The sequence below is a fragment of the Embiotoca jacksoni genome, unplaced genomic scaffold (assembly GCF_022577435.1).
Source record: "Embiotoca jacksoni isolate LCO1_2020_lvr unplaced genomic scaffold, fEmbJac1.0.p SCAF_3, whole genome shotgun sequence".
In the NCBI taxonomy this organism is placed as follows: Eukaryota; Metazoa; Chordata; class Actinopteri; family Embiotocidae; genus Embiotoca; species Embiotoca jacksoni.
In genome coordinates, this window is record NW_027185381.1 from 5,734,516 (window position 1) to 5,760,728 (window position 26,213).

Here is a 26,213-nt window from a genome sequence, read left to right on the forward strand (position 1 = left end):
CGGATGCAGTGTCTGCAGGTCGACTCAGTCCAGCGCTGGATGGAGGACCTCCGCCACATGACGGAGGTAGAGTGCATGTGCGTCCTCCAGGCCAAACCCATTGGAGTAGAGGAAGACTCCCAGCAGGGAGAGCTGATTGTGGCCTCCGGGGCCAGTGCAGGGGACCACGTTGCCAGGAACAACCTGCAGACACTCCTTCGCCGAGCGTTGGTGATCAGCACGGAGCTGGGAAAGATGTTCCAGCGGCTGGAGAAGGGGCGCTGGCAGAGGGTCCACAGCACGGCCGTACGGGTAAATTGCCATGTGCGTTCACTGGTGCATGAGTACGGCACTGCCAGGAGCACACCACCTGAGATGCAGAAGGTAATGAATGATTTTTGATTTTATTCCAAAAAACTAAAAACAATGACATAGGGCCCTTTTTAAAGGATAAAAAGTAGCATCAGTCATCGGTGACATATCTGCTACTAACATAAAAAACTAAAATAATAAACCTCTCCAGAGAGCAATAATTGTTTATGTATAAAAATGAATTAGAATTGAACCCACACTACTGTGCTTCACTTGTGTGCCTGTCTGTTGTCTATAAATCCCTGAGCTGTTAAGTTAAAAGTACAAAGTGACAAGTTCATTGTGGAAATATTCTTCATAGGATAGATTTGGATAATAATGCAGTATTATTATTATTATTATTTTTTTTTTTTTTTACAGTCTGTTCATTCTCTTAGTGTTTTATCATTTCTTAACATGATTTTTTTCTTTCATTGCAGTATGAGAAATCATTATTGGAAAAGTGCATGGAGTTGACTAATATTACAGAGAGGTAAAACTATAAAGCCAATTCAACCAAGAAAGATAGACAAAAACAGACATTTATGTGGAACATTTTATGTGAAAAATATGTTTCACTCTCTCACCCACAGGTGCCTCCACACTGATGATGAATTTTTCCTGAAATCCATGAGGGAAGCCATCCATGAGATCCTTACAGATGTCAGTGATTCATTCAGCAACATGATTGACATGGCTTTGGCCAATGAGATCCGGGTATGACATAGTAGTGTTGATTCCTAACTCCCCTAATATGTTTATTTCAGATTGTCAGCTGTGTTTGGTCAAGTGCTGGGTGGAAAGACCAGCATATTATTCTTTTGGAGTTAGACAGAAAATGAATGGCAGCAGGACAAAAGTTCATTTTTATGGAGAAATAATTTACTGCTATGATGTTGTATCTTATGACTGGCATCACTTGAGTTTTTGATGCAGATAAAACAGATCTAATTAACTTTTTTAATAGTTCAAGCATGTTGTAGGTTGCCTTACAGATAAGCTGTGTAACGCTTGGCAAATAAATGTAATACTAGGCTAGGTACTAGGAAAGAAGATTACCATTCGACTATTTCACACATATGAGAATAAATGTGGGTTGGACAGCATTATTTTTTGGGATTTTGAAATTTCTGTTTCTGATGTCATTGAGGGGTAGTGTCAAAAAACGACTGAAAACAGCAATGTATGTCACTACCATAGACTGTATATAAAAATTAATCTAGACCCAAGCACTGAAAAGTGAAGATAATACCGAAGTGCCTTGAAGTGCAATACCACTGAAGGCACCTCTGGGTTTCTGTCATGCTACATCTTATGTCATGAAGGACTGAGTCTATCATTTTTTTTCCATAAGTCATTTGGTGTCATTTGCAACTTTAACTCCTTCTAATCATTGTTCTGGTCCTGGAAAATATTTTATAATTAGTTAGATATTAGGCTTCAAGGAAAGGTAGGCTTTAAGGTGTGCCTGGTTTGATTAACATACCTGGAGTGCAGTCTAGTTTCCTGTATAGATCTATAGGCATAGTGTCCTCTGGTTCTCAGTCCCACCCTTGCTCTCCCTAGTTCATCTAAATATGGTCACTTCTGGCTCCAAAAACAAAATGGCGATGGTTTCAAAAAAAGTAGTTCACAAAAAAGTGGGTGGGTGGCCACTTACCCACACATATGAATAATGTTAAAAACACAGCAGCTGTTGCATTTTTAAGTCCATTTAAAAAGTACTTAAGGTTTCATCTCCTTTGCAGGTCCTCATCAAACAGATTGAATCATCAGACAGCATTCTTACCATCGGTAGTGCCATTAGCAATCTGCTGTCCCTCACCCAGGACGGGCCTCAGCTCTGCAGCATCATTGCCAAGGTACTGTGGACATACCAGTGGACTCAGATCCTTCATCCAGACCAGTAGACCTGCATGTGCCAGCTATCTCTTCATGCATCTAAAAGGCTGTTTCCCTGTGAGATAAGACAAGAGAGGCCAGACAGCAAGTCTCTGTCGGTCACTATTTAGCCAGATGCTATCAGGATACTCTTGTTAAGACTCTTCCTGATAGCCCACACACACACACACACACACACACACACACACACACACACACACACACACACACACACACACACACACACACACACACACACACACATCGGTTCCTTTGCAGCCAAATTTGCAGATCAATACTGTCAGTTCTGCTTAGGAGTAAGCATTGATCATGAATGCAGGTTGCTCAGGTGTTTTTACCTTTCAATCCACTCCGGCTATCTTCACTCCCTGTGTAGTGCCGCTGGCTGAACCCTCAGAGAGGTGTTTAAGGAAAACCTGCTTGCCAATGGCTGCTAATGAATACCCGATACAAAACATGTCCACCTGCCATTTGAATTAATTAGCTTCCAGCTGTCTGGCTGTCACACTCTCACATACACACCCTTCACAGTAGTGCGCATCATCTGGCTCATAACCAAGCTCTTTCCTCATTATAATTTTCCGCAGCCTGCTGACTTTACTCACGCACTTGTTTTGAATAGCTGCAATTAGCCGTTTAAATGCTTGGGTGGGGAGCTGATCTTTCCGCCTTCTCCATCTCGTTACCAGTGTGGCTGTTGACAGTGAGTGATGTGCTGTGTATGGAGAGGTTAACGCACCAGATGGGTGGAGTTTAACCATGTTAAAGATCATAATGGACACCAGACAGTTTAAGGCAGTGATAGCTCCCTGGGGAAAATGAAAGAATTGTGTGATAATTAGGTATTAACTTGTAATTTCCATCCATCTAGAATAGTGTACATGATGCCAATAAGAGATCAGTTTTTCTCATTAACTTGCTCATATCAACCTGAATGGGAAGTTGCTACCAGGTCATACATTTTGTAGAAGGATTAACACAATTAATTATGTTTTCACTTAGGATTATCAACTATAAACTAAAAAGATATTTTTTGATTAAAGATTTGAATACTTAAATTGGATTTATTTCTTTTTGGATACTTCGGGGGAGCAAAAACAAGCTGTAAATACTTGTTAGAAAACAGATGCTTATTTAGCCATCCAGGAGCAACATAAGCATTCACAGGGAGCCATTTTCTCAGACAAATGCACAAAGTTCAATAATTGATCTCCTTTCAGCTTTGTTTTGCTTTCCCACAACTCTTGAAGTATCTGATTTTTCAGCTACTAAATGCTCCGCCAGTTAGTGCTGAGCAAATTGTGTCAGGTGTTTTACTGAAAACAACTGCCTTCTGCTGGAAAAATCTCCCGTGAGAGCAGTGAGACTGAACCATCCATCCATCCACCATCTTCCGCTTGTCTGGGGTCGGGTCGTGGTGGCAGCAGGCCAAGCAAGCTGACCCAGACTTCTCTCTCCCCCGCAACATTTTCCAGCTCATGCTGGGGGATCCCGAGGCGTTCCCAGGCCACGTGGGAGATATAATCCCTCCAGCATGTCCTGGGTCTTCCCCGGGGTCTCCTGCCAGTTGTGCGTGCCCGCACCACCACAGCTGACTCCTTTCGACGCAAAGTAGTAGCGCCTCAACTCCAAGTTCCCTCCTAATGTCCGAACTCCTTACCCTATCTCTAAGGCTGAGCCCCCCCCCACCCTATGGAGGAAACTCATTTCGGCCGCTTTTAGCAGCGACCTCGTTCTTTCAGTCACGACCCAGAGCTCGTGACCATAGGTGAGGGTCGGAACATAGATCGTCCGGTAAACTGAGAGCTTTGCATTCCGGCTCACCTCCCTTTTCACCAACACGGTCCGGTGCAGTGCCTGTTGTACTGCTGCAGCCGAACTGATCTGACAGTCGATCTCCCGCTCCATCCTCCCCTCACTCGTGAACAAGACCCCAAGATACTTTAACTCCTTCACTTGAGGCAGGCACTCCGTCCCCACCTGGAGGGAGCAATCCACCGGTTTCCGGCAGAGAACCATGGCCTCAGATTTGGAGGTGTGATCCCTCATCCCTGCCCCTTCACACTCAGCTGCAAACCGCCTCAGTGAGTGCTGGAGGTCGCGGTCCGAAAAGGCCAACAGGACCACATCATCTGCAAACAGCAGAGATGCGATCCGGAGACCCCCGAACCCGACGTGCTCCTCTCCCCGGCTGCGCCTAGATATCCTGTCCATGAAGGTCACAAACAGAATCGGTGACAAAGGACAGCCCTGGCGGAGGCCAACACCCACTGGAAACAAGTCGAACTTATTGCCAAGAATATGAACACAGCTCCTACTGCGGTTGTACAGAGCCCGGATGGCCTGTTGCAACGGGTCAGGCACCCCGTACTCCCGCAGCACCACCCACAAAAAACCCCGGGGGACCCGGTTGATAGCCTTCTCCAAGTCCACAAAGCACAAGCAGACTGGATGGGCAAACTCCCAGGCCTCCTCCAGTAGTCTTGCGAGGGTAAAGAGCTGGTCCACTGTTCCACAATGAGGACGGAATCCGCACTGCTCCTCTTGAATCTGAAGTTCGACAAACGGTCAGAGCCTCCTTTCCAGCACTCTGGCATAAGCTTTGCCCGGGAGGCTGAGTAGGGTGATACCCCGATAGTTGGAGCACTCCCCCTTTTTGAAAATGGGAACCACCACCCAGTCCATGGGCACTGTTCCCGACCCCCATGCAACATTGAAGAGGCGTGTCAGCCAAGACAGCCCAGGAATGTCCAGCGCCTTCAGCATCTCAGGGCGGATCTCATCCACCCTCGGTGCCTTGCCACCGAGGAGCTTTTTGACTACCTTAGAGGCCTCTGCCAGATATATGGGTGCGACCCCCCCCTCCAAGTTTTCAGACGCTGCCTCCTCTCCGGAAGACATGGTGGCCGGGTTTAGGAGTTCCTCAAAGTGCTCTTTCCACCGCCCAACAATGTCACCCGTCCTCGGCCAGACGTTCCGAGTTTACCCTCACTACACGTTTGGGCTTGCCAGGTCTTTCCAGCCAACTCCCCCGCCATCTGATCCAACTCACTACCAGGTGGTGATCAGTTGACAGCTCTGCTCCTCTCTTCACCCAAGTGTCCAAGATCCGATGATACGACTACAAAGTCGATCATTGATCTCCGGCCTAAGGTGGTCTGGTACCAGGTACACTTATGAGCCACCTTATGCTCAAACATGGTGTTTGTTATGGCCAAACCGTGACTAGCACAAAAGTCCAGTAACAAAACACCACTCACGTTCAGATCGGGCAGGCCATTCCTCCCAATCACCCAATCCCCTGCCAGGTTTCTCTGTCGTTGCCCACATGAGTGTTGAAGTCCCCCAGGAGAACTATGGAGTCAGCAGGCAGCGCCCTTTCCAGGACTCCCCCCACCACCTCCAAGAAGGCCAGATAGTCTGAGCTGCCGTTTGGTGCATAGGCACAAACAACAGTCAGTTGCTGAAGACATCCCAGACTCAACTCAAGACTGAACCAAAAGAGCTAAAATACAGGCCGTAAAGCCAAAACAATGAGCTCAAAGATGCTTAAAAATACTCCTCTTGAGTTTGAATTGGGAGGAGCTGCAGAGTGGAGCAGTAAGTCTTTGTGGGTTTGTCATTGTGAATGAATCCTTACAAACAAGTAGTGATTTCATCAGTTGATATTATTGTCAATGTTGATTTTAGCAACTTTAAATAAACTATACAGTTCACAGGAAATAAATCACAAACGTTAAAAACTTCTCAATTTACTTAAGTTGTGGATGACTTTTTTTTTATTAGCATACATTAAAATAAATCTACGAATGACAGTATTGAAAAAATACTGTCAATACTAAATTAAAAACATACAAAATGTGTGTAAACAAAATGACGTCTAACATCTCATCTCATGCCCTAAAACTTATTTGTTGTTTTATTCTCATGTGCCTCTTTTGTAAGGTGTATGCTGTCCCTTACAGAAAAAACATCCATTTTACATGTGAAAAAACTCATGTTACCACGTGACACGTAATTGTGCACATGTAAAACATGCATGTTGCCCATGGGAAACGTGGTTTTGGAACATTTACATGGTGTAAAGTATCAAGCCCATGTAGTGTCCTATGTGAAAAAATCTTCCAGATATTTCACCAGGTGATCATATATTGCATATGATGTGATCATATATTGTTTATGATCACATGTAGCTCACATGTGTCCCTTGTAGAAAACATAGAAAAAAAAATCGTGTGTTTTTTCATTAAGTGATCATATGATCATATGATCAGTGATCACATGGCTCCTCAAAGTCTATCATTGACATCATATCAAACACTCAGTAATCCCACAATCATGACTGATTTGTCTCCCCTGACTGAACTGCACCCATGAGCCACTCATAATGACAAAACAAACGGAATAAATGCTGTACATATTAAAGCAACATTTTAATATGTGTTCCTGAATCCACCAAAACCAGACGAGTCAATCATTCTATCTTTTTTTTTCTGTTCCAGGGATAAACTACAGACAAACTGATATTTTTACGGTTATTTGGGCTCTTATTTTCACCACGTCTGCACGTCTTTGGACTCCTAGAGGAATTACAAGCACCAACAAATATAGTAACAAAATGCACACTCAATCGTAAGAAGGATCAGCGTAAAAAGAATGTTATATGAGCCAAGTGTTTAAAACTAAGTCATGTATTGTGCACTAAATTAAACAGCACCTGGAATGTGTGAGTGATTGTGTCATGATGTACAAGTAAGTTTACTGTCTCAGTGTTTATCTACTGTCATGATGGATGCTGATGCGTCTGTGTTGGCAGACTTATCATACTGTATGGGTGTCCTTGCTGTGATAAACGATGGGGTGTGGGATGGTGAGAGTCAGTGTGGCATCTCAACTGTGTGCGTATAAATTTTATAAGAGCAATGCAGCCCAGAAAGATGTTCAAGTGATGTCCATATTTATATTAGACCACACAAAGACAAGTCTTATTTATTCGCCCTTGTCTTTTTCCCCGTTTGGATGAAAATGAAGTGTTCAAGCAGTTGGATTTAGCTTCTACCACTCAACAACCCAGTGAGGTCCAGGGAAATCTGATTCAACTTTTCCTGACAATCTTGTGGTTTGCATATCCTGATATATATTTCCTGCAGCTCAAGAAACTGCAGGCTTTGAGTGGGAAAAGTACAACAGACCAGCGGGTACAATTCAGAAAACTATGGGATGGAAAGAAATTACATGCTGTGTAGGTCTGTGCATGCAAACTGACGGATATAGAAGAATTTTCAGATGAGTAGTCAAGTTTCACATGAGTGCAGCAAGTACCAAAATGCATGCATGTGAGAATAAATGTGTTCTGCTGGCTCCATTTAAGGAATGAGGATGAAGTCAGTGGAAGCAATAGTGCAAGTTGTTGTTTGACAAGGGAAGGGAAAGAAACGACCGACAAGCCTAACAATGTGTGAAAAAGGAAAACAGATGACATAAATAGAAAGGCGCATAAACCACAAATAGACAAATGTCTGAATAAAACTCAAGATCAAGATCAAGAAAGATTACAGCAGCTGTATGTAGCAAAATTCTCCATATCATATATCACGGGAATGTGTTTAGCTGGTACATGAAACACCATCATGCAACAGAAATAGACATCCAGTTAAAGAGGGAAAAAAAATATTTTGCTTGTTACAAGACTAAGGGCTGTATTTTTGTTAACCCAGCCTGAACTCTGCTAAGCACACTTGATATTTGCCAGGTACCAGCAAGGCAAAGCATGTAATACATACGCCTGTCCTCTAGCGGAAGCGTATCACTGTCACGTCTTTGCCTTGAAATGCCATAATAATCTGGACCGATAGCACCAGAGACCAGCAGCACAATGGAGTTGAAACAGAGTGAACTGTTTCCTACTCAACAGCACTGGTCTCACATTGAGTGATGTTTGTCACATGACCTTCCTCTGTTTATGTATGTGTTCTTCTTAGGTTTAGTGAGAAAGTGTGTGTAATACACACTTCGCCATGATACTGGGCTGAAAAAAATACAATATAACACTGTCAAAGTTTTGGGACCAGACTATGCAGGAGGTATTTACATTCATTGATGACCTGCTGCCCTGCGAAGCACCTCAGGCAGGTAGAGGTATATTTTCAGCATTTTGACCATAAAACTAATGGATAAATGGAGCTGCATGTCTCGGCCCTGCACTTGTTGTCTCCACCAACAGTTATTCTCTTGTATCTCTATGCTGGCCTTTTCTCTCTATGCTCTCCTCTCACCTCAACCGGTCGAGGCAGATGGCCGCCCACCCTTGAGCCTGGTTCTGTCGGAGGTGTCTTCCTGTTAAGAGGGAGTTTTTCCTTCCCCCTGTTGGAGGTTTTTCTCCCTTAAAGAGGAGTTTTTTTTTCCCTCCTAGCTTATGTGGGAATTGTTGAATTGTTGGGTTTCTCTGCATAATATTGTAAAGTCTTGCTGTAAGGACTTTAACGTGTTAAGTGCCATGACATAACCTATGTTGTGATTTGGCGCTATATAAATAAAGTTGAATTGAATTGAAAGCATGAAATACAGTCCAACGACCATAGATCAGACAAATGAAGATAGAAATAATTATACAACAAGTAGTTCCGACCCAGCGATCTGATTGTTTAACTGTTCGTTTGGAACGTGCTAAAATAAGCATAACAGCACACCTTGCTCATCACTAGAAATATCATTCCGCCTTCTCAATGACAATATATAATTGGAATTGAATTTCATATAATATGCAAGATAATGTTGTTTTTACTTGTTATAGGTTGATTAAATGTGACCCATTTGGCAAAATTGGATCCTTATTTGTTGCTCCGAGCACCCGTACCATAACACCACGGATAGTCACGCACTTAAAATCCTAGCAGCGACTAGCTTGACCGATTATGTTTTAACACATGCCACAATGCTAAAATCTTAAAAATACATGACTCCATTGATATCATCTGTTGCTATGTCGCTACTGAGGGTCGGACTACTTCCTGGAGTGCTAAACATTGCATACATTACATTCGCTTCTGCTGATGCGACTGATTGTTTTCCAGTCGTTAGTCATACCCCATGTATTGACATGGAAATGGAGATTACACTAACGTAAAGTTTTGTATTTAGAGAGCGAAAATCCCCACAATATGAATACATTTTGATGACATATTTTATTTAGATGGTAACTTGTTGTATCATCGCAATATTAAGTAATATTGCTTAAAGATGATATAGGCGGATATAGTTTGTTGGAAATATTCAATATCCAGGATAACTATTTATCAAACTAAACTTTAAATAAACTCAAAATATGCCAAAATAATATTGGTTCCTAAAATTTTAACAAAACTTAGATGTGTTTGATCCATCTGATTTTCTCCATAGGCTTGCTCGAAACATTATTTAAGCAATGTTTGCGTCACAGTAATACAACACGTCCAACAGGCTCTCCATCACTAACGCAACAGTTGGAATCAGCATATGAGCCTCTCCTGAGTTTCAGTTTTCTGAAAACTGTCTGTCAGTATAGGCAGTTCTTCCAGATACGGTGGACCAATATTGCGTAGGCAGCGAACAGGGAGGAACGGTCAGGCTGGAGGGCAGGATGATTAACCACTCCAAGCCCGAGCAGCATGGCCTTAGCGGCATGAGACATGCCAGCCCGGTATAATGGGGTTATTAGGATAATGGTGGTAGTTACAGGCTTTGTCTTCTCCAGGTAATTTTGAGTTATCTGCACAGTGAATTTCTACCTGCAAGTGTTTTAGTTTTTTTTGTGAGATGGGTGCTTTGGAGTAGAAATGAAGCCAATACTGGAGCTATTTTTGTTTGTTTACACCAAGCGTAATCCAGCAGAAAATGCTTAGCCATTATGGCTGATCATCTTTTTTCTGCTCAGTGTTTTCCATTCATGAAATATGTATATTTCCGCTGTTTTTACCTGACATTGTGTGAGCCATTTGATAGGTTCTGTGGTTGGCAGTCTCCCTTAGTAAAGCTGGCCAAATCCATTGGTCATTGCGGGTCTCCTGGACTCTTTAAAACCAGCATGGTGCAATTAGCTTAGATTTGCTGGACTTATTGGCTCTAACAGCACAATCTAACAAGGAGCTATTTGATCTATCATTTTGCACAATAATGAGTGTTTTAAGACAAGAGCTGACAATAACGTATAGTGTATATTTTGATGGTGAAACCTAATATCAGGCCTGTGAAAGTCTTAAGACTTGTACTCTGGATGAAAGTTGTTTTCCCAACCTACCTGCCTTTTTTATCCCACATTCACAAACAGTGTCCAACAGACAACACAAAAATCATCATAGAAGAACTCAACTCTGGATACCTCATTGTGTTGTGTTGTGTTATTCTTCCAATAAGCTCTTAAGCATTTTGTTAATTTTATTTTGTTAACAAAGCGTATGCATCAATGTGGAAATATGAAGCTGAGGATTTACATCAGGATATTACTAAATTGTTTTCCCAATTGCATTGTGCTGTCAAATGTTATAGCAACCTTGATTATGTTCACAAGCAATATTTTTTGAGAGAATGAGGTGCTAAACTTCTTGTATGTACTGTGCTGGAGTCACGGGGAGGTTGTGAGGGTGGATGTCACACATGATTAGATTTAGGCAGGAAAAGCAATCAGGCTAGGGAATGATTGTGAGTTTGGTTAAATTTTCAGGGCTCCAGTTTAACTTTTTACATTGTGCACACTACTTTTTCATTTAGGTGCGCTACCACATACATAATGTAGGTACACCCAAAAGTTTTCACTGCTGTTTTGGAGCCACAGTAACACACATTTTAGGCATTAGCTATTTTTGTCAAACATACTGGTAATTATTTTGTAAATGACTGAAGATTGGCACAGTATTTAAAGGTGGTTCAAAAGCTCTGAAACACATTTACTGCATTTTGGAATAAATTGCAGCTCATTAATGTCCCTACAATCAGCAAAATCTATCTACAGAAAGTTTAGATGGACTCATGACACTGTAATTCCCCCAAACTTTAAACTCTGTTGTGATTCACTTCAGTCAAATAATGCTGCCTTCAGCAGAGGTCAGAAAATATGTTTATAAAATTTGTTCAAAGGCTAATGTCTGCACACGCTGATACACTTTAGGCGCACAAAAATGTATTTATGAAAAGCTTTAGTCGTACTTGACAAACATGATCACACTCTGAAGCCTTGATATTGATAATCATGTTGCGTTTCCAGACTTATAAACCAAGACCATGATCTTTACCTGACCCCAACTAATTTGCTGCAAGTGTTTAGAAGCCTGCAAACAGTAGGTGTGGCAGCAATGAGCCACGCTAAGTAAGGGCATACCAACATTAATGATGGAGTAAAATACTGCAACCAAAGTAAATGACTGTGTGACACATGACCTCAGCCTCAAGCTAAATGCTGTTTAATAGGCATGGTGTAATTGTTAAACAGCGGGAGAGAATTAGCACTCAGTTAGATACACAAGCCTCCTGAAGTACAGGTGAATATACACATAACAAGTGAAAAATAAAATGACAAATGAGTTGGGTTTTCTTTATGTTCCGGATTCCTCTCACCCCAACCGGTCGAGGCAGATGGCCTCCCACCCCTGAGCCTGGTTCTGTCAGAGGTTTCTTCCTGTTAAGAGGGAGTTTTTCCTTCCCTCTGTTGGAGGTTTTTCTCCCTTAAAGAGGAGTTTTTTTTCCCTCCTAACTTATGTGGGAATTGTTGAATTGTTGGGTTTCTCTGTATAATATTGTAAAGTCTTGCTGTAAGGACTTTAATGTGTTAAGTGCCATGAAATAACCTCTGTCTTGATTTGGCGCTATATAAATAAAATTGAATTGAATTGAAATTGAATTGACTCTGTTCTCAATTTTCACTGGAAAAATTAATACGATTTTTTTTCTTACTTAAACGCAACAAAGAACTTTTTTGAAAAAAAAAAAAACAACAACAAAAAAAACCCCTGAAATTACTATTAAACATATAGTAAATTATTGAATTTATTAGTTTCAAACTGAATTTCAATAAATTTGAAACCAAATGTTAAATTATGAAATTGAATGAATTTGCTCTGAAACTGCAAGTGATCCTCAAGGAAAATTCTCCAATCTACATTTAGTTCTCTAAATTTAAATTCAGTTCATGAAACTTTGTTTAAGTCTCACACATCTGGGTAGTAGCAAGTTTGAGGAACAGCAATGAAGTGTAGAGCCACAGAACTCCTATTTATTGCTACAGTTTTGCTTGTTGTATACATAAACCCTCTCCTTAGGCACAATCATAAAGTTCCAGAATTGCTTCTGTCGCGTGCAAACAGAGCACAGCACTGTGACATCTGTACAGATTTATGAAGGACTGAAATATTTCCCCAAGTCTCAAACATAAAATTATCAATTTTTTTTTCCACAGGAAGGAGCTGTGGTGGCCCTGTTCAAGATCTGCAGGCAGGACCGCTTCAGAGACCTCTACGCTCATGCTTTGAGAACGGTGGCTTCCATCTGCTGTGTGGAGGAGGGCATTAACCAACTGGACAAGGTAAATCTCTCTCTCCTTAACACCCACACACAGTTTTCTTTCTCGTCATTGACATATACAGTATTGCATTTCCTCGCTGCTAATCCTAATCTTAACACGGCTAAAACTAATTTGAAACTTAAAACCCTGTTTTACTGAAACAATTCCGGCAGCAGGACCCAGTAGCACGACTCAGAGACAGGATACTCTCTTTGCAGACATAATGTAGAAAAACAGGCAAAAGCAAGCACAGACAATGAACATCCAAAAACAGTCACGTTCAGTCCAAAATCCAAAAACCAGGCAGGCAATGATCAGGCAAAGATACAAAAGGGTGAGGCACAAAGCAAGGTCTAATAAACAGACCACAGGAACTCACAACACTAGGAGAAACGCTGGAACAAAGAGCATGCGAACTACAATGATTTAGTAAAGGAGGTAAGGGAGACGCAGAGTTTATACACGAGGGTGAATAGATAATTAAACACAGGTGGAAAAAGCCAGGGCAGGGAAGACAATCACAACAGCGGGAATACACGAGGGCAGTAGGTTAGGTCACCTGAAACGAGATAACAGTGAGAACAAAATAAAACAGGAAACGAACATAAAAAACTTAAAAGACAAAAAAAACACAACAACGAGGACAGACTGTTACATTCAACCCTCAAATAGCCCCCACTTTGCAAAAGTGAGGCACTCCCAATGTTTATTTCTCAAATTGATTCTGACTAAGATCTTCTCACCTAAACCTCACTTTATACCATGTAATAATCTTAAAGTGACATCCTTATATGGGATCATATGATCACATGACTGGGTAAATATTTCTGTCCCCATACATTGAGATGTATTAATGTGCCACAAAAAAGACAAAGGACGCTACTCATTGATTTATAGACACTGACATAGGTACAGATGTGATATTGGCCACTCTGGCAAGTTTTTATCTGTCGCCTGTGGGTGGAAGCAAAGAAAATCAATTGAAGTGGGGAAGAGAGTGGTACATGAGGCACTAATGCAGATGGTGTTATGGAAAAAATGGGTACGTGGATGTGTAGAAGAAAAAGAAAGAGAAAGAAAGGGAGATGACATAAATCTAAAGTAAGTAAGTGCAATTCTTCCAGTAAAAATCATGGCAGTGCCAGTTGATGTTTACACTGATCAGGGGCCCGTTTTTGCTCAGACATGCGATTGTTCCTTCTTCTAGCTGCACTGTGTATTCGACTCGGTACTCATTCAGCCATACTCTCACTTTTCCCCGTGGTACCACTGGGAGGCCATAGTTTATTTTTTACAGGGGAATATGTTCCAACAATGGCAGCAGGAGGAGGCTCCACTGCACAGAAAGAAAGTGTGTAATCATGAAGGATTAAGAGTTAAAGGAAAGATTTAGTCTTAAATCTTTTTTTCTTCACTGTGAAATTAAATGATAACACAATGTTCTTTAAACATTATTTAATACATTTATAAATTCAGTTTCCTAGATAATTATTTTATATTTCATAAACCACACATAATCTTTTGACATTGGTGCTAATGCTGGTATTGACCATAGTTAATGTCACGTTTCCTATAAACCCAACTGTCAAGACTCATTTATCCTGGACTGAAGAGGGTAAACATGTTGCCTGGGATTTTACCATTTACTACTGGCATACATGATTGTAAAATGCAGTATAGAAACCGGTAGGGTGTACCAAATTAAACAGTGAATTGTCTCATGAATAATTGATGTTTCATGTGGCACTTCCATACTGTTCAGGAGCCAAAAGTTGACTCTGTAATTACTGACTGTATTTTTGGAGAAACGTTTGACGGCAATAGTTGAGTTTTCCAGCTTTCTGTTTACTTAATTCAATTTTCATGAATGAGTTCACGCAGTTCCATTTCCTCAGGGCTGAGGAGCTGCTATTAAAACTCTACCGTAAAGTCGAGGAGACAGAGAGAAAATACGTATCATGTGATGTGTAGGTTAAGTATGTTTTTTTGTTTTTGTTTTTGTAACATAATTATACAGTACATACACCAAAATGTAACTCACGATTACAGTGATTATATGTGGTGCACAGCAATGAGATCATTATTTGGGAACTCCTGGACCGCTTTTCCACCGTGTGTGTGTGTGTGTAGTGGTGTGTGTGTGTGTGTGTGTGTGTGTGTGTGTGTGTGTGTGTGTGTCTGTGTGTGTGTGTGTGTGTGTGTGTGTGTGTGTGTGTGTGTGTCTGTGTGTGTGTGTGTGTGTGTGTGTGTGTGTGTGTGTGTTGTGTGTGTGTGTGTATGTGTGTTTGTGTGTAGGAAAAAATGGTAAGACAGGGAGAGAGAAAGCTAATGATAAATCCATCTTTGTTTGTCCTCGTTTGTTCTCTATTGAGAATTCAACTAAATAAACAACAGACGCACCTGTGTCGAGCGAGCATTTACAGAAAGACAAATATAACTTGATTCCGGCGAATAATGATGCCACAACGGTGTCTGTTCGCATATGGAGCAGCTGGGACAGCATGAATCATCTGAGTGTGAAAACTCTTTAATGGGAACCAAAGTCCGCCCCAGTTTAGCAGTCTCGTCCTGGGGGAAAAGCTGTCAGGCAAGTCGACGTTACCAACTGCGCACCAGCGATCGCTCAGGCTTGAGAAATACAACTGTCACTGTTGAAAACAGTAATCAAGAAAAGGGGCCAGTATGGACCTGCACTGCTAATTGATAGTTATACTTCATAGTTGTATCCCCAACTGAACATTATATAATCGTAACTTGGTGAGTTGTGGCAAGTCAAAGTTGCTCATTGATTACGAGCTTGAATGCTCATTGGTTTATATAGTATAGAGGGTGGATGACTGCAATATTTACTGTGACTGACAGGAAATTAAAGTTTCAACCTTTAACTCACAGTTCTAAAATGCAGTGTAAAATAAAATTAAGAAACTGAATATGAAGGCCTTGAAGTTCAACAAGCACTGCCCCTGACAGTGAGGTAAATGTGTCATACAGACTAAAGTAGTCATGGTATGGAAGCCTGGATGTGCCTCTCTGCCAAGTATTCAAGTAGTGTCAAAACACAGGAAAGGTTTTCGTCTTAAAATGTGGGTTTCTACAAGTAGGATTTTATTTCTACAACAGAAAAATACTATTCAGTTCTTTGACCTGGTCACAAGTAGAAATAATCGAAAACAACTGGGTGTCATCAAGGAAAACTGTAAGCAGGCATTGAAAACTTTGTTATGACTTAAAAATGAAAGAAAGTAGATAAGCTTCGGCCCTAAGAATAAACTGAATGAGATATATCCTCTGTCCGGTAAATGAGGAGTTAGGGAACATCCAATTTTAGAGATGAGGAGGTTGGGACGCGGGTGGTGGTGGGCAGCAAGAGATGAACGGGGGTGTGGAGAGTGGATTGTTCCACGTCAGTGGGTCGCGCTGGCACAGTGGTGCTGACGTCCACAGAGACAAAAATAGGGAATTGCCTTGTGAAGCTCAGTGCGCTGATGCTCATCAGCAGATAAGACTGACAGGTGTGGCTGGCTGAGAGCAGCGATTTGGCTCCACTGTAAATGTGTTTTTGTAAACTTTTGGTTTCAGGAGAGATGACTAACGGTGGCTGTGCATCACAGACATTAGTTTCCTGCATTCTTAAATAAAGTGCATATTGCCTGTTTTCCAAAATGTCTAATAAAGAAAACTAAATGTTTCAGAATGCATTTATATCAGGCCTCAACTTTGGTGTCAATTCCCAGTATGTAAATCCCAAACCTGCAGTTTATAATTATAGAGTTTAATAGGTTGTATGGATGATTCCCAGAATATGTGCTCATTTTCAACATCAAGAAGAAGAACTGCAGACATATGCAGAGTGAGAGTCAGACGCTGTAGTAAAGTTTGTATGAACTGAACAACATTGCCCCCAAGTGGATGAAGACCTGACCCTACAGCTCCTTTATTTTCAGAGGCCCCCAAACTCTGATTACCACATATAGACACAAGTAAACACAAAGATGAGATCAAAATATGACGGCATGCCCTCATGCAAACTTATTTTTTTGCCACTTACGATATTTCCTGCTGATGAATCATACACCCTGTGTCAATGCCAGCCAGATACACAAAAGTTTCTGAGTGGCAGGCTCACTCCAGAGGTGGCCATTTAATCCACATGCTGTGTTTTAATTGTGATGGCTTTACGGGCAGAGCTGACACCCTGGACACGTCACTGTCTGTCTGGATGGAAACTTATGCTGCAAATGTGTTGTGAGTCTAGCCATGACTAAATGCAATGTTAAGTGGGTGCTCAGTTCAACAGTCAGACATCTGCCCCTTTAAAATCACCTTATTTGCTATTTTGCATGTTTAAGAATAAGAAACTTTAAAATGTTAAGGACGACACAATAAAGTCCAAAACTTGTTTCCAATTTGGGGCTTCATGTGAAAGGAGCAAAGGTGACATCATACAACCAATCAAGACTTTTAGGGATCCTTAAAAAGTCTGACAAAGCCTAAAAAGCATTAAACAAATTGTCTATAAGCCATGAATTGGCCTTGTGTTGGTTGCAAAGTTATCATATTCCAATTTCTGGCACCACAGAATGTATGGTGTGTGTGTGTGTGTGTGTGTGTGTGTGTGTGTGTGTGTGTGTGTGTGTGTGTGTGTGTGTGTGTGTGTGTGTGTGTGTGTGTGTTTGTGTGTAGGAAAAATGGTAAGACAGGGAGAGAGAAAGCTAATGATAAACCCATCTTTGTTTGTCCTCGTTTGTTCTCTATTTCTATTCTATTCTATATTCTATTTTATATCTACAGTGGAGCACTTTCTCCAAAAGATTCCTCCAGCTCCGCTGTCACAAGGACAGATACAGGGGATCATTCCTGCCGACCGCAATAAGACTGTACAATAACTCACCTCTGGCAAAATCCATCACACAACAATAACACTGTTGTCTGTGTTTCTTGGTTGTTTATATATAAATATATATATATATATATATATATATACTGTACTGTATATACTGTGCATTTTATATTTTTTTACTGTTATTTTATTGCTTTTTATTGCTTTCCTGTATGCTGCTGCAGCGAAAATTGGGGATTAATAAAGTAACTACCAAACCTAACCTATTGAGAACCCTTTTGCTGTGAGGACCATGCTAACCACTGCACCACTGTGACGCCACATGCTGGTGACCTTTCTTTTCAAATATTGTTAATACCTGAGGAGCATCTAAAAAAAATCTGGTGTTTTCTCTATCTGCCTAATCTAGAGAAGGTCATCCAAGCTTTTATGTCATTTTGATTAGAGTACCGTAATTCATCACATGCAGGATGGGCATTTTTACTGATACGTAACGGGTCCAATAAAGCCAATCACTGGTGACAAAATGTTATTTTACGACCCTGTTTTCAAAGACTGGGATGTTGTGTAAAATGTACAAAAATAAAAACAAAATGCGATGAGTTGCAAATCATGTAAACCCACATGTAATGGGAAATAGAAGAAAAACAACATCCATCCATCCATCCATTATCTATATCCGCTTTATCCTGAACAGGGTTACGGGGGGGCTGGAGCCTATCCCAGCTCCCATTGGGCGAATGCAGGGTCCACCCTGGACAGATCGCCAGTCCATCACAGGGCCAGAAAAACAACATATCAAATGTTAAACTTAGAAATGTAATTGTTTTATGAAAAATATATACTCATTTAGAATTTTATGCCAGTAACATCTTTAAAAAAAGTTGGGAGAGGGGCATGTTAATCCCTGTGTTGCATCACCTTTTCTTTTAACAATACTCTGTAAATGTTTTGGAACTAAGGAGACCAGTTGCTAGAGTTTTCAAAGTTAAATCTTGTCCCAGTCTTGCCTGATATAGAAGTTCAGCTGCGCAACAGTTCAGTGTCTCCTTTGTTGTGTTTTTTGTTTTGTGATGAACCAATTGTTTTCAATGGGGGACAGGTCTGCAGGCGGGCCAGTTTAGCACCCAGACTGTTCTACTACAGTTGCTGTTGTAATTTGTGCAGAATGCGGTTTGGCATTGGTTTGCTGAAATAAACAAGGCCTTCCCTGAAAGAAACACAACATCTGGATGGCAGTATATGCTGAACTAAAACCTGTATGTATTGTTCAGCAATAATGGTTCCTTCCCAGATGTGCAAGCTATCCATGCCATGTGCACTCACACACCCTTATATCATTAAGGATGCTGGCTTTTGAACTGTGCACTGATAGCAAGCTGGGTGGTCTCTCTCCTCTTTAGCCTGGAGGACATTGCATGATTTCCCATAAGAATTGAAAATTTTGGTCTGTCAGACCACAGGACAGTTTTTCACTTTGCCTCAGTCCATCTTAAATGACCTTGGGCCCAAAGGAGGAGGTGACGTTTTTGATCATGTTTATACATGGTTCCCTGCTTTCATGGTAGAGTTTAAACTTACATTTGTGGATGCAGCGATGAACTGTGTTTACCGACAATGGCTTTCAGAAATGTTCCTGAGCCCATGCAGTAATACCCACTACAGATTCCTGGCTGTTTTTAATGCAGTGCCGCCTGAGGGCCCAAATATCACAGTCATCCAATATTGTTTTTTGCCCTTGTCACTTGTGTACCAGATTTATTGTGATTCTCCAAAGCCTTTAATGATATTATGTACTGTAGATGATGAAATCCCCAAATTCTTTGCAATTTTATGTTGAAAAACTTTATTGTTAGGTTGTTGCACTATTTTCCCACACAGCCCTTCACAGAGTGGTGAACCCCTCCCAATCTTCACTGCTGAGAGACTGTCTCTCCAGGAATGTTCTTTTTATACCCAATCATGTTACTGATCTGTTGTCAGTTAACCAAATTAGTTGCACCAAGTGCTTATTTTAGAGCTACACAACTCTCACAACAACTTTTCCAGTCTTTTGTTGACAGTGTTCCAACTTTTTTTTTAAATGTGTTGCTGCCATCAAATTCAAAATGAGAATATATTTTTTTTTATAGAACAATAACATTTCTGTTTCAACATTTAATATGTTGTCTTTTGGTCTATTTTCAATTAAATCAAAGTTTACATAATTTGCAAATCATCGCATTCTATTTATTTTTTTATATTTTACACAGCCTCCCAACTTTTTGGAAACGGGGTTGTACAAAGTTTACAAGCAAACAGGTTACTTTCTGCATTCTGTGTGCAGGTATGGCATGTTAAGTGCTAAAGGTTAATGTGTAACAAAGACAGGGTCCATAAGAGAACAGCATTTGTTGAGTATTAGTAAACACCATGCTCTCTGTATTGGTAGTAACAATCAAGACATCAAATGATGCCCCCACATAAAGAGAGTCAGGCAATTTACTTATTTGTTTTGCACCTGGATAATTAAACCGCACATGGTGCTAAAATGAGTTTAGTAATCTTCATAATATTTAATAATACAGATGAAGTAACAATAATGTAATGTATTTAATTTAAATCAAAGAGCTACCCTGTAAAGTTAAACAATTTAAATGCCATAACTTTAGTGCATTTAATTACATTGCACACATGTGCACATTTGTGGGAACAACACTCTCTTTTAACCATAGATGAAGCAGGCCACTGTTTAACATGTCGGATAATGCATCAATCTTCATGTCTAGTCTTGTAACATTAGCCGTTTAACATAGTTTAAACATTTTGAAAACTCTTTTTTCCCAAACGTTTTGATTTGATTCTACAAGTTCATTGTAAATAAGTATAAGACATACATAGAATTTGGAACAAAACCTAAAAAGAATATTGCACTGCAGCTGTAAAACATTGCCTGCTCTATATGTCTAATGTGTAGGTGGATGGGATCTTGTGCCTGGCGGACATCTTGACTGATGAAAGCAGCGTGGAAGCATCCAGGGCTGAGGCAGCAGCAGTCGTGGCTCAGATCACCTCGCCTCACCACACATCCACACAGCACCTTGCCAGCTTCCTGGAGAGCATGCACGACATTGTCACCGCACTTATCAGTGAGTGGGTGTGGTGCTGATGATGTCACCCTGACCTTTGACCTATAGTAGGATTGAACAAGGGTTGTTTGGAGAAACAATGTTTGTTTTTAGGTTTTTGAATATAGAGAAAGTTACAGGATTGTTTTAATTAAACTGTTTATTTAAACTTAATCATAAAATCCTTCACACCATAGTACCTTAGTGAAATTGTTAAATCTCTTTAAAACTCTTCAGATAGAACCTATAAATAAGCATAACATGGCATTTCAATGTTTACTTTCCTTGCTTGTTGTTTTATGTTAGAACTTCTATACTTAGTGAGATTTTATTCTCTCAGAGTTGTGCCAGAGTGCCTCCTGTGGTGAAGTTTTCCTCCTGGCGTCCGCAGCCTTGGCGAATATCACCTTCTTTGATAGCATGGCCTGTGAGATTCTCCTGCAGCTTAATGCCATCCACATCCTGCTGCAGGCCTGCAAAGACCGCCAGAGAGTCGACACACCCTACTCCAAAGACCAGGTACACATCTGCATTTAAGTGTTCTTTCTCACAAAATTGTATGTTTCAGAAAACAGTGAATTCAAATGGTTTCCTTTGAACCAACAACAGTTCGAAAATACAAAAGTATGTGCTTTCAACTTTTCATAATATTTTTTTTTATCATATTATTCATAATATTTGTTCTTCTATGTAGTTTTCACACTTTTTTTCCCTCTCACATTGAAGGGCCACTAGACCAAGACAAATTCTTTGTATGTAGAAACCACTTGTCAATAAATCTGATTCTAAAGCTGACTTTTCATTATTGTTTAAATCCCAGGTGGTGACAATCTTGGCAAACCTTTCAGTCTTAGAACAGTGTGCTTCTGAGGTCCTGCAAGAACATGGTAATCTACTCTCTAACTATATTTTTCAATGTAATTTTACGTTCTTTTTTTGTTGTTAAGAACAAAAGATTACTGAACTACCATTGATTTGCTGATGAAAAAGCAAGAACAATCTGTGCAATTCTTCTTTAATCCTGAAGAGGGCAGCATAGGGTAATTTCTGTGAAGTAGCTCAGAAGAGCTGAACTAAAACATCAAAAACTGGGCATAGACAATATTTTACAACATAAATGTAAAGCTTTTCAATACTTATTATGTTTAACAATGCTTCTCTTTCTTTCACCTAATACTTTCTGCACTTGTATCTCATTTTTGTGTGTGTTGTTCTGTTCTGTCTTCTTTGCTCATACAGTTGATCCTTTACAACACGCTCTGGTTTTACAAATAAAATAAAATATATGGATTTATATGTGCCCAGAACACTGTGTCAACCCAAACTTGAACAATATCTGTTCTAATCTGTGCTTATTAAGTTCTTGTTTTCAAATACATTTTATAGTTTTACAGTGAAATATGGCTGAAGGTTTAAAAAAATTCATCACAAAATCAGTAGCTAAAATGATCTATTGGTATAGACCTGCTCAACGTATTTCAAGTCAGTTTGTTATAGTTTTTGTTCCTCCAGTTATTAACTGAATTGTCCTGATGCAGTGAGCCTGAGCCTCTGAATAATAATAACCAGCCTGACTGTGTGCTGCTTTGTCTCTTTCTTTTATTGTGTTGAGCGTTTTTATATTGACTTTGACATTTTGTCTGGTAAACTGATGTATTTACTTGTCTATGTCTGGTTCCTATGTTTCAAACTATATTGTATTGTTTAGTCTTGTCTTTTTGTCTCCAACTTGTTGCCTGTCTGGTTCCTGTTTCCATGAGGTATTGTGTGCATTTCTGAAGATGCGTTGCTTTGGTGCCAGGTTTCTCTTGCTGTGCTGTTTGCTTTATCTCTCTTATCCTTCTTGGCTAATCCAGGCCATGTATTTTGTCTTAAAGGAATAGAGCGACTGCTCTTGTTGCTGGGTGAAAAGCCGTCCTCCTCCAGTCCATCAGAGGGTGCTGCCTGTGAACGTGTCCAGCAGAAAGCTGCGGTCACACTGGCCCGTTTGAGCAGAGAGCCTGATGTGGCCCAAACAGCCATCCAGCTAAAAGGCACTTCTGCTTTTCAATTTTTTACAACACAGTTACTGCATATCTTATTTATTAAGTACAGATATCACATAGCACAAAATGGAGGAAAATCAGGCAAAAATTATGGACTGAGCACTGCGTTTCTCTGGCCACTATAGAGCTCCCAAACAAGCACATGCAAATATTTGTTTCTGTTATATTTGTGAACTTGTCTTAAAGTACAAGGGTGTAGGATGTAGTGGCACCTAAAGGTTAGGTTTCAGATTGAAAACAAATGAATACCCCTCCCCTGACCACTACCGCTCCAAGCAAATAGATGAGCCTCCGGTAGCCTTCAGGTCAGGTGAAAATATGAAAGGCGCTCTCTATGGCGACTGTTGAGGTTCCCCACTCTGGGCTACTGTAGAATCACGGCTGTGCAACATCGCGAGGCCTATAAAGAGGTAGATATGAGGGTCTCATTGTAAGTTAATTAAAAGATAATGATTCTTAGTTTCAAGTTTAAGTGCACTAATGAAAACATAATTAAGAATAGTATATTCCTATGTGCTAGTGGATCCCCCTAATACCACTGGACCTTAAAGTGATAATCTTTTGATTTTTGCAAACTTTTAATTGCTTTTGTTAGAATTTACTTATGCCTTGGGCGTTGTCAAAAAGGATTTCATTAGCAAACAAAAAAATATCTTAAAATATGAATTTGAAATTCTTCAAAAACCTTTTAACAAAAATAGTTCTTTCATAATTTGGCCACAGATTTTTAAGCATAATTACAATAAGGATGGAATCTGAAATGAGTCTTTAAGTACTGCATTGAAATGAATGAGTCAAAATAACCAGTTAGATGTGATGCTCTGATTATGCACCTTTTAGATGTTGAATTGAGTTATTTTATTTTTTATTTTATCAAAAGAAAATGATCATGGCTTAAAGGACAGAAGTATTTTTCACCAGGCAGACAAATACAAATGTATTAAATGTACATGCATTCTCTGCAGACCCCTGTGTCTTGTGGGAAGCAACTCTCTTGGAATGATTTACAAAACCCTACAATTTAACCATTCACATATTTTATAATATAACATATATCAACATATATATATATATATATATAACAAAAGACAGATAATAAAAAAAAGGTGATGCCATTTCTTTTTGATTTTAGTGAAGACAAAAATGACTTTCTCCCCGAGGTCTACTGTACACAAGTAGAGCTGCTTTGCACCTCAGTTTGACTTCAATATGGGGCAAAGTGGAACTGAATTTTCCTTCTGTGTCTTTAGCTGTTCCTCGTCTTATTGAACTGTGTCGGTCCCCTACTGAGAGAAATAACAGTGACTCGGTGCTGGTCGCTTGCCTGGTAGGTGTAAAGCGTGTGTCTATAAAGTATGTGTGTGTGCATGCAGACCTTTAGATATGTGTAAATGACTCCGTGTCTTCAATACAAATATATCATTTAAACATTGAAATTGCCTATTTCAGTTGCACCTTTAAAATACTATACATTTTCAGCTGCACTCGTAGGTGACTTCGGTGGTACAGACTAAGGGCATTATAGCACAGGCCTGCATGTATAACATCCATGCACCAAATTACAATTCAATTTAATTACATCCACAGGGCAATATTTGAAAATTGAATATATATCTGAGCCTCAGTGTCTTTAAGCCATGTTGAGATAGCTGACCGGTTCGCATCATCTCACACATTGTGTTTAAATATGTACATATCATGAATAATATCCCTGCTCGTACTCTGCTATTCATTCATTCTGATCAGTATTATTAAGTCCAGATCTTAAGGCCGATGAGGGGATATGAAGCGCATAATGGTCAGGAGCTTAATTGGGCTGCCTCACTGCGGTGAGAAACGCCGCCTTCTTCACTGTAACCACACTTGTCAGTCTAGTCAGATTAATGTGATTCCATTTTATCCTTTTAGCCAAGGGTTAAGTAGTGCATTTGCAGATGTTGAATTTTTACCTTCAAAGGACGCTGAGCTTTCACAGATCATTTGTAATCCTAAATGTAAATGTTGGAGGCTCTCCTGGCTGAATGGGTTCGAGACGTCATGCTCATCACTGTGTTGATATGTTGGAATGTTGGAAAGAAATCATGCCATACTATTGAAATAACTCCTGGTCTGGTAGGGCTGAATTCTGTAGTTTATTTCTTGTTTGCTGATAATCTGCAAGCATATTATTATTATTTTTTTATTGACCATGATAAAGTTTTACAGTTTAAATTTTACCTCCAGTTGTATGTATGATTGCATATTTATGTACATGACTTTGTGACCTTGCATACAGCAGCACAGCATGACATGTGATAACACATATTTCTGTGTGTCTGTGTCTCCAGGCTGCTTTGAGGAGGCTGGCAGCAGGCTGTCCAGACAGCATCGAGGCAGCCGACCACCAGCAGCTGATTAAACCACGGCTAGTCGACTCTTTCCTGCTGTGTTCCAACATGGAGGAGAGCTTCGTATGACAGCCTGCACTCCAAACAAGAGAGTGGAGAGCTGAGCTCATGTACATACAAGATCATATACTGACATGTACTTAAAAACATACCATCTATTTCGCGACTCAAGCTTTGTTTGTCACTTTATGCTATGAAAATATTTCCCAAATTTTGATATTTGACACTGGGGGAATGAAGTGAAACTGCATCTTGTCATTTTGAATGGATGCAAAAGCATACAGTACAATGTGTACATATATAGATATATTGTTAATTCAGTGATCACATTTAATACAATGAACGTGTATGGTGTTAATTGGTTCATTTTATTCCACACAGAATTTCTTAACAGTAATTATGTTGTTTGAGGAGGTGCTACTTTCTTAAAAAAATGAAAGTATAACCTGTTCTGAAAAGAAGTTTATATTCTGCCTTTGTGATATTTTTTTCTTGTCTGAAAAGCATTTAGGCAATCTGAGAATCCTTCACACACTGTAAAAGGCCTTTGACAGAAATGTTCATCTGAACTGTTTAACATTGGGGTAGTGAGGTATATGTCTTCTTCTATTTTTCTGAACTATTTAAAAAAATATTGCTTTTTAAAATATTTTCAGCTAGTAGCTACTTTATTTAAACAATCATTCACAGCTAAATTATTACAGATAAATTACATTTTTCAGTATGTTTGTTAAAGGCCACTATTAGTATTTAAAATTTCTAGTTTGAGGGGTAATGGCAACATGGCGTGTTTGTCCTAATGTACAACATATTGCTTGATAAAATTCATTTTATGGCACATTGAGTTATTGTTTTGATTTTTTTTTTTTTGCTATTAATCCCAAATATTGCATTTGCTACTGGAAAGTGCATTTTAGAAACAGTCTTGAATGGGAAACTGCTTTTTATTTAAAGATAATTACCACTATTGCATGCAATGCATGGAATAAAGGCAATCTTTTATCTAATAATGAGTGTGTTTTTTTTTTATAGTGCATTACAGTTATATGTATTGTTAAGACTCTGTAAAGT

At 39.9% G+C, this 26,213-nt stretch overlaps 1 protein-coding gene across 1 annotated transcript; it reads left to right on the forward strand.

Moving 5' to 3' along the window:
• Window positions 1-26,213, forward strand: LOC138206192 (protein inscuteable homolog). Its single transcript, XM_069162743.1, has 11 exons — window positions 1-363; window positions 771-823; window positions 924-1,047; window positions 2,079-2,192; window positions 12,659-12,784; window positions 20,560-20,731; window positions 21,051-21,229; window positions 21,531-21,597; window positions 22,588-22,743; window positions 24,006-24,082; window positions 25,083-26,213. The coding sequence occupies exons 1-11, from the start codon at window positions 4-6 to the stop codon at window positions 25,209-25,211; spliced, it is 1,557 nt and encodes a 518-aa protein (XP_069018844.1). The 5' UTR covers window positions 1-3; the 3' UTR covers window positions 25,212-26,213.

Bases quoted from the DNA above. Each gene is read 5' to 3' on its own strand.
- LOC138206192 (XM_069162743.1), top strand. From the start codon at position 4: ATGCAGTGTCTGCAGGTCGACTCAGTCCAGCGCTGGATGGAGGACCTC. The intron at 824-923 runs GTAAAACTATAA...TCTCACCCACAG, and splicing joins TTGACTAATATTACAGAGAG to GTGCCTCCACACTGATGATG. The intron at 21,598-22,587 runs GTAATCTACTCT...TTTGTCTTAAAG, and splicing joins TGAGGTCCTGCAAGAACATG to GAATAGAGCGACTGCTCTTG.